Source organism: Osmerus mordax, chromosome 9 (assembly GCF_038355195.1).
Source record: "Osmerus mordax isolate fOsmMor3 chromosome 9, fOsmMor3.pri, whole genome shotgun sequence".
In the NCBI taxonomy this organism is placed as follows: domain Eukaryota; kingdom Metazoa; phylum Chordata; class Actinopteri; order Osmeriformes; family Osmeridae; genus Osmerus; species Osmerus mordax.
Window position 1 is genome coordinate 12,426,039 of NC_090058.1, and position 9,778 is coordinate 12,435,816.

At 40.5% G+C, this 9,778-nt stretch overlaps 1 protein-coding gene across 1 annotated transcript in view; it reads right to left on the reverse strand.

Moving 5' to 3' along the window:
* The window catches only part of adck1 (aarF domain containing kinase 1), a 69,540-nt gene extending 65,589 nt beyond the window's left edge, over positions 1-3,951 (reverse strand). The window contains exons 1-3 of the mRNA XM_067243460.1: positions 3,889-3,951; positions 2,998-3,137; positions 2,636-2,719 (exon numbers count right to left, since the gene is read on the reverse strand). Coding sequence (XP_067099561.1) covers positions 2,636-2,719; positions 2,998-3,129 — 216 coding nt within the window. The 5' untranslated portion in view covers positions 3,130-3,137; positions 3,889-3,951. The remainder of the gene's footprint in view (positions 1-2,635; positions 2,720-2,997; positions 3,138-3,888) is intronic.
* Between the last annotated feature and the right edge of the window lie 5,827 nt (positions 3,952-9,778).

Sequence of the window (9,778 nt, forward strand, 5' to 3'; positions counted from 1 at the left end):
TCCCCTTCCTCATCAACCTCACACAAAATCCCCCCAAAAAACGTTCCCCAGATTGCAAGATGTCAACCTCTAATTGGCAGCAAATGAGCCCCAGGTTCGCCCGGGGTAACCTTTGATGAGCCCGGAGGCTGAGAGCTCCCCGCCTAAGTGGCTTTTGAGCACACCTCTTCAGAGAGGCACCACGCAGCTGGCCTCATCCCGGAAGAGAGGGATGTGGGGCGAGGACGAGGAGCGAGACGAGAGCGAGGGAACGAGATGGACAAAAAGGAAGAGAGGGAGAGAAAAAAAGAAAGAAAGAAAGAGAGAAAGAAAGAAAGAAAGAAAGAAAGAAAGAGAGAGAAAGAGAGAGAGAAAGAGGAGGCTAACTATCTGGAACAGGGAGGTCATTAACGGAGCAGTCACACAGATCATTCAGGTTGAGACACAGACCCACACACCTGAGAGACGGGAGGAGATGCTAATGCGGCTACGCTACAGCCCACATCTGAGGAGAGCAACGCAGGGGAGCTCACTGCAGCCATGCGACAGCACCTGGAAGAGTAAACTAACACCCGGTAGCAAGCGAGGGCCATTACCTGTCCCACCGCATGGATCAGCATCGACAGACACACACACACAGCAGACTTAGAAACACCAGGAGTAGATAACAATACGTGGCATGAAGAAGGTTTCAGAAAGAAAGGGCCTAGAACACAGAAGTCCTAGCTCACAACATTGTGCAAGGCCAGCGGACTTGAGGCTGGAACAGAGCTTGGCAAGTCAGCCTTTACAACCTTGGAGACAAAACCAAGACTGACATCGAGAAAACCGAAAAAGACAAAAGGAGGGGGAGGGAAAGTTTGTAGCGTGTTCGAGGGGTGAAAGGGTGTCTGCCCGCCGCAGTACAACAACGAATGAAACAACGTTTCAATGCAAAAATGATTTTTATTTCATATTTCATCAAATTAGCCGACAGCAACAACAAAAAAATACACAAAGAACCAAGTTCACTCGAACGAACAAACAGAATCAGTTTGACTCAAGAGGAATATAGTGTGGTTTAAATGGGAGACAGACCAACAGCTGATTGGAGCAGTGTGATGAGGAATGGAGTTGATACTGCAATAACAGAGCTTTATGGGACCAAAGAACTGCAAATTCAAAACAAAAACATCCCAAAAAAGCCCTAAAAAGGTTACCATGGTACAACCTCCGTAAGTCAAATCCACTGCAAAGGCAGACCAATTCAGTACAAAACGGTTTGTTGACAGAAGTTCCATGTGATCAAAAAATACACAACAAAAACTAAAACTAGCAAGGATTTTGTTCCATCGAAACCAACATTGAGAATGCCCTCGGATGACAATTACACAAGGAGAATCTGTCCTCCTGTGTCTACCTCAATCTACTGAGTTCAGAGTAAGGAAGCTAAAGTCACTAGGCAGAGAAACTGATGAAGTAATGATATCAAACAAGCCCAGAGCCTGGAGGTCTCTGTCTCACCTCTGTGACTTCCTAATAATTAAGTGGTGCACCTCCTCTCTGTATTAAATCCCAGACATGCATTAATTCTAATCAGAGTGTGTAGTCAGGCTTGACCAGAGAGTCCCAAGGGGTCACATGCGGACTTGTGCGTGTGTAAGTGTGTGTGTGTGTGACAACAATGTGACACACACGCTCCAGCTTGGGTAGCCATGTTTAACCACGCTCTTCAGGGTTCATCGCCCCTCTCTAGCAAACGCCCCCCCACCCCCTCCATCCTTCTGTGCACCCCCTTTGATCCCCACCTCAGCGTAGCATTTTTATCAGAGCAGGTGAAAGACTTTGACCTTTACGAGTGCAGGTCTTCAGAGTGCACCTGATAGGGCTGGTGGTTGGCCTTTAAAAAAAAAAAAGTACAAAAAGGAGCTAAAATGTGGACGTTAAGATGGCATTTACAGTGCTGTTTCCACCCCAAAATCTGCTTGTTGAAGATTCACTTGTTGCAGTGCAGCTAATGCACTACCTTGAAGACAAATTACATTTGACTGGCTGTCTGTGTGCATGTAGACATGTGTGGTATACACGCTGCAATCAGCAGTCACAAAAAAAAACTGCCATGCAGCGAGTCAAATACCTTATTGTAGGAGAAACAAAAAGCAGTTAGAAAAAAGAGCAAGACATTTTTCGGAAAATAGAGAAAGCGAGACAGAGAGGAAAGTGAAGTGTCGAGAGCAAAAGCAAGCATAGAACTCAGCCTACTGTTGTGTAGCGGGGGTGAGGGTATCTGGAATGGCAGAACTAACTTATTTACACCGCCACTTTCTCCTCCCCCCTCTTAAGGGCTTGTCGTCATCACTCCCCTCCGACACGCAAACGTTCAATTCGCCTCAGACATTGACACACTCCTTCCTTTCAACATAAAGGAACATTTTCATGCTCGAGCCAGGGTAATTTCAACTTATCAAAATCAGAGCCAGCCGCAGCTCATCTTTAGAAAGAGCTTTAGAAAGTGGATCAATGTGGCAAAGCTGAGGAGGTAGTGAGCTCCATGTCTTTCCGGGGGGGAGGGAGAACGATATACAACGTTTTTTTAGTTCTGTTTTCTTCCGACACAAAACACCAGAGCTTACCTCTGTTTGAAGCCACCCTACCCCCCACCCCACCCCATTCTTACCTTGGACTTGAGTGCCCAGTATTCCTCTGTGCCGTGCTCCACATGCCTCAGAGACGTGAGGTAGTCATAGCTGATGATCGCCGTCTACAAGGGACAAAATGAGCATTGATCAAAATCACAAGCAGTACTTTTTTTTGCTTCTTTTTATCCAGTGTGTCTACTACCATGTGTTGTAACATATTTCTCTTTTCCAAAACTATGGTAGGGGCTGAACGTCACTAATAAAAGGCTAGACCTAGGACTTTAGGGTAGCTAGGTGTAAACCAGGCCTAAGCTAAGCATATCACTATAGAGCACAAGGACTAGTGTGCTTGGTACGGAAACCACTTTTTTGGGATTGATTTGAGATCAAGTACACTTACGGTGGCCGCAGCCCTCCCGAAGCGGACAAGGCTGATGTCATTGATGTCCACTGGTCTGTTGTAAAGGTAGAATCCTGAGGAGGTGAACAGTGCCGTACCAACAGTCGACAATCTCAGCAGCCTTCCAGCCATGGGAGGCACTAGAGGGTGAGGAAACCCACACACGTTTAATACCATTGCTTTGGTCAGGTATAACCCAAATGCCACAAACTAAACTATAGTAGCATCTACACAAAATTCACATCATACAAACCCTTACTCTTCCATACTCCTTATTCTGCCCAGCCCCAGTTTCCACCATCTCTCCACACACACACAAGCACAAACCCAGTTTACGCCAAAGCTGATTTACACCTTAGTACAAATTTACAATGAAAGCCTTGTTTTTCGTGTTCAGATAAATCACTCCTCATTACCCAACAACGTTCAACTCGATTTCCATGTATTCACAGTGAACAGTGATAATACTAAAACTGGTAAATGCTGTCATGTACTTGACGTGACCCTACATATTTTGGTCATGTGACCAATACAGGAAGAATAAAATTAATGTAGCTAGTATAGTAAATAACTACGGTCGGATATCACTGACCATGTATCCATTTGAATGGTCTACAAAAGCAGTTGTATGCCATGCATATTTTTTGGTAACTGTTGGTGAGGTGTCATGAATTGCCAATATTATGTAATACGTTTTGTAACATTAAGAACGGTGGTTGGCTAGAGCTAGCTAGAGTGGTTGGCTAGAACTATTTAGTTTGGTAGCTGGCAAGAACAACACTGCGACGATCAGATACATCCGATTAAATGTCTCCTGAGCATGATACATAGTCAGTGAAAAACATAAGCTAAAAATCCATTGTGTGTGAGTAATGACATTATGAAAATTACCTTTATTATATGTGAAAGTCCACACGCTGTCATTTACTCACCGGCTTCTCTTTTCGACCTCTCAACTCGTGTCCTTTTGTGCTTTCGAAACATTATTGCGCTTGGCATTCTGGGTGTAGTAGTCTTTGAGCCACATGAACTAAAATAATCACAGACTCGGATACGCTTTATTGCAAACATTGACACATCAAACGAATATTTGGTTGAATTCGTACCGAATCCTAAAAGCATTATACAAATATGGTTAACATATTTTGAGTCAGAATTGTTAAAATACTGTGAAAGAACTAGCCAATTGTGGCACTTATAAAACGTCATATGTATGAGTCGAAGTGATGGGCGGTCTTCATCATTGACTGTAAGGGGTTGATTCATTAAAAGGGATACAAATCTTCTGGTTCAGTTCACAAAAAAAATTCGTCCAATAATTCGTTAATTATTCGAACGACTTTAGCTTGCAGTGGATTTATTTAGTGAATACAAAAATATGTCTATCATTGGTGACGATAATTAATCAAAAGGAACATGGTATTTCCAAAATGTAGGCTTACTTGTTAGAAAAAAGGATGAGCAAAGGTGTTCAATTAATAGCCTCACTGTAAAAGTTGGAAAACTAAAATAATTTTGGATCACCAACTCCTCACCAAGTAGGAATGCAACATGGGTTGTTTACATTAACCTACCTAAGTTTATGTAACTCATTCTTAAATTGAGTAAACCCATGTAACTCAATGTGTACTGTGATTTACTATTTAATAAGTACGTTTGAATAACCTGAATGCATTGTCATTATATTACCCACTTGTAACAACTTATGTTTGCTCAGTGTGCACAAATCAGTGAAAGATTTGCCTAATCAATTCTGTCAGTGCAAGCTATGAGTTGACTTTACCCTTGAAACAACGCAATGTTGTTTGCCCCTGTGATTGAGATGGAAGTGAGGGAGGGGAATGTAAGCTATGATTATCAGGTGGGCAGAAAATCTATAAAGGGGCAGAATGGAATAGAAACAACACTAACAAGAATTGTAACCAATTGTTATCTTCTTAGAGTACATTTGTATCAAATTTGAGTATTCTAAAATGTACTCTAACTTTTATGTATAAGCAAAAAGAGACTGATGTTGGGACAAGTAGGCAATGAACAATTGCAGTCTGTATTTGATGAATTGTAACTCTACTCATCTACGTTTTATTCCACTGAATGCTTTCTCTGTCTCTGTGGGGAAAAACAAAGCGATAGTTTTTGCTGACTGAAACCCATGTAGGCTATGCATCTTCAGAGTGGGAGGTTCACTCCTTTTCCTCCTTCAGGTAGACAAATACCAAATGTCCCTCCTCCGCTGAGTCTCTCGCTTTCAACTTTCAATCTCTTTTCGTGATTACCTTTCCAAAAACCTTCCGAATCATCAGCAGTACCATGATGCTGTAGGCTAAGCGTGACATGTCCCACCACCCACCTAAACACAAATCAAATATGCATCAGAATCATTATAGCATTTATCCTAATTGCTTTAGGGAATTGAGTTGGATTGTGAATGAAGGTTTCGCGGAGCAGCAGCAGCTTGATTCAGGCAGTCTCCTCGGCAGGCCGTAACACACTAGGCTACATTGCATGGATACTCTCAGATTACAATTAGCCTACAGTTAAAAGCTCTTCCTTGCAAAGATTGGCTGTAGTACAAGTGATGAGTTTTTACTTCTTTCTTAATTATTCTGTGATGTCAGAATGATTTGCTCTCTCTCTCTCTCTCTCTCTCTCTCTCTTTATCTCTCTCTCTCTTTATCTCTCTCTCTCTCATACACACAATAATCTTCCCCTTTCATCTAGCAGATAGACCATGAAGTGAGGGAGTGATGGGATGTGAAATGACAAGTTCAGAGAGTGTATAATATCTCCACAATGACCCTGTTAACGTTATTAACACTACCATTTCTGGCTCCCACTTGAATTGTGTGCAATGTTCAACAAACACTTGGCACACAAGGCTGGACAAACTACCGGTACCTGTATATTTGTTGCGGATGAAGCATTATATTACAAAACAATGCACTTGGTTTGTATACATATTAGAAAAGGACCAAGTAGTATGTATAATACACTGATATTCAAGTATTGTAGGATCAATACAATACAGGATATTTTGAGATAGGTAGAGGCAAGCATAGATATAGATAAAGTCTGGAGGCAAGAACTATGACATCCCTGAACATGAGTGTGTAGTAATGACATCATAATGCTGGTTGCCATAGTAATGCTTGATGATGACAAGAACAACATTCTAACATTTACATCTGGCAAAGTGTGTTTTGCATTGCTAAGACTCAATCCGTTTATGGTTTAACCAAAAGCAAACAAATGACTGAAGTACGATTACGAATGAATTCCAGGTGAGGAACTTTTCAGTAAATCTTTTTTACTACAAAAATAGTCTTTATAAATAAAAGGTTTAGGGGCACTGTCTGTCCACTTGGCACTTCAGTCACAAAAGTGTTGTCAGGTTTTAAGGTTGCTGATGAATAGATAAAGATTAGGTAGCAAAATTATATGTATAAAATAAATTGATCCTTTGTGCAACGCAAGAAGTATTTGAAAGTATTTGCAATAGTAAAATACCCAGGTCTGTGCAAAAATGAGGTGGTGTAATCATGAAACCTTTAGCCTGGGGTCTTTGTGAGTAGGCCTAGATACCTTTTATCTGCTTGTGAGGGGGGGGCTGCAGTGTCAGCCTGACAAGGGCCTCAGACCTTGTTGGTGAGGGTGGAGGCCTACATGAAGACATGGACCATGGAACAAAATAGGTTGTAGCCTAAAGGTTGACATTTTGTGTTTTTTTGTTTGCAGACTGGGTGTTTTGGTACATCTACAGTATGCCTCAACCCTTGTTGTACTGAAAAATGTGTATAATTTGGTTTCTTTTGTATATTATTTCTTTATATCCCCCTGTAGTTCACTTGCACTTACGTCTTTGATCTTTGATATATCATTGCATTTTTATCAGTTATACTTATTTATACTTTATTGTTTTGTATACATTCATGGCTTGTGCATCCTGTTCAGATGTAGCCTTTTGTTTTGTAAGAGTGCAAGAGACATTCTTGTCTGTCTTGGGAGTCAGGGTGGCTGAGCGGTGAGTTTTAGATTACTAGTAACCTAGTAATCAGAAGGTTGCCAGTTCGATTCCCGGCCGTGCCAAATGACGTTGTGTCCTTGGGCAAGGCCCTACTTGCCTCGGGGGGAATGTCCCTGTACTTACTGTAAGTCGCTCTGGATAAGAGCGTCTGCTAAATGACTAAATGTAAACGTAAATGTCTGACTTATTGTCTTAATTTGTTGAAGAGAGATACATTTTCTGTTAGTAAGTGGTAAAAATCTACCTTTTTGATGGAACTAAGTGCAATCTGTTTTAAATTAACGATATGTTAGGCTAAATGTCTTTAACGTGTCTTAAACATAATCCATTCCTGCTATAATATTCTGGGAGCTTCAAATTTCAACAATGTGGAAGTTGGCAACTTTTATGGACATACAAGAATGTTCACTTGTTTTCATGGAGAAGAATCAGAATCAGAATCAGAATCAGAAGAGATGTATAATATCTCCACAATGACCCTGTTAACGTTATTAACACTACCATTTCTGGCTCCCACTTGAATTGTGTGCAATGTTCAACAAACACTTGGCACACAAGGCTGGACAAACTACCGGTACCTGTATATTTGTTGCGGATGAAGCATTATATTACAAAACAATGCACTTGGTTTGTATACATATTAGAAAAGGACCAAGTAGTATGTATAATACACTGATATTCAAGTATTGCAGGATCAATACAATACAGGATATTTTGAGATAGGTAGAGGCAAGCATAGATATATATAAAGTCTGGAGGCAAGAACTATGACATCCCTGAACATGAGTGTGTAGTAATGACATCATAATGCTGGTTGCCATAGTAATGCTTGATGATGACAAGAACAACATTCTAACATTTACATCTGGCAAAGTGTGTTTTGCATTGCTAAGACTCAATCCGTTTATGGTTTAACCAAAAGCAAACAAATGACTGAAGTACGATTACGAATGAATTCCAGGTGAGGAACTTTTCAGTAAATCTTTTTTACTACAAAAATAGTCTTTATAAATAAAAGTTTTAGGGGCACTGTCTGTCCACTTGGCACTTCAGTCACAAAAGTATTGTCAGGTTTTAAGGTTGCTGATGAATAGATAAAGATTAGGTAGCAAAATTATATGTATAAAATAAATTGATCCTTTGTGCAACGCAAGAAGTATTTGAAAGTATTTGCAATAGTAAAATACCCAGGTCTGTGCAAAAATGAGGTGGTGTAATCATGAAACCTTTAGCCTGGGGTCTTTGTGAGTAGGCCTAGATACCTTTTATCTGCTTGTGAGGGGGGGGCTGCAGTGTCAGCCTGACAAGGGCCTCAGACCTTGTTGGTGAGGGTGGAGGCCTACATGAAGACATGGGCCATGGAACAAAATAGGTTGTAGCCTAAAGGTTGACATTTTGTGTTTTTTTGTTTGCAGACTGGGTGTTTTGGTACATCTACAGTATGCCTCAACCCTTGTTGTTCTGAAAAATGTGTATAATTTGGTTTCTTTTGTATTTTATTTCTTTATATCCCCCTGTAGTTCACTTGCACTTACGTCTTTGATCTTTGATATATCATTGCGTTTTTATCAGTTATACTTATTTATACTTTATTGTTTTGTATACATTCATGGCTTGTGCATCCTGTTCAGATGTAGCCTTTTGTTTTGTAAGAGTGCAAGAGACATTCTTGTCTGTCTTGGGAGTCAGGGTGGCTGAGCGGTGAGGGTGTCGGGCTAGTAATCTGAAGGTTGCCAGTTCGATTCCCGGCCGTGCAAAATGACGTTGTGTCCTTGGGCAAGGCCCTACTTGCCTCGGGGGGAATGTCCCTGTACTTACTGTAAGTCGCTCTGGATAAGAGCGTCTGCTAAATGACTAAATGTAAATGTCTGACTTATTGTCTTAATTTGTTGAAGAGAGATACATTTTCTGTTAGTAAGTGGTAAAAATCTACCTTTTTGATGGAAAGTAAGTGCAATCTGTTTTAAATTAACGATATGTTAGGCTAAATGTCTTTAACGTGTCTTAAACATAATCCATTCCTGCTATAATATTCTGGGAGCTTCAAATTTCAACAATGTGGAAGTTGGCAACTTTTAGGGACATACAAGAATGTTCACTTGTTTTCATGGAGAAGAACACTGATGACATAGTGTCTCTATGATGTCAGAATAAGGTATTTGAAAAGCAATGCTGGCTGTATCACGGTGGTTGAGTGGTTACAACTATGTTTAGAGGTGATTGTTTGGCTGATGTTGAGCTGTTTAATACACTGTATATGATGGCGCATGCCACAACAAAGGTGAGAGAGAGTAATCCAAATATAAATGTTGATACTTTTAAGAGATATTTGAGATATTTGAGAGATTGGTTATAGAACGTTTTTCGACGGAGCAAAAGTGCTGTGTGTATGAGTATCATAGCTCAAGAATAGAAAGAGAAAATTGGGAGATTAAGGTATAAAAAAGGATCACAGGAATGAGAGAATGAGTTACAAAGAAGGGAAAGAGAGTCAAACAAAATGTGGCTGAGGTTCAAAATGATGACATATTGTTTGGGATTTAAGATACTCCATTACCAGTGTATGTTGACAACAATATTAGCATCATAGGGGTCATGTCATGTTTTTTAGGAGTATTGATGTTTGTATTAAGTAGAGAGTAGGCTACCTCCAGATCAACTTTCATTCTAATTATCTAGTCTCTAGTTTTTTGTTGCCTCCCACAATCTCTAACTTCTCTCCCATTCACTCCACAGTAAAGGAGAATGAGTGTCACA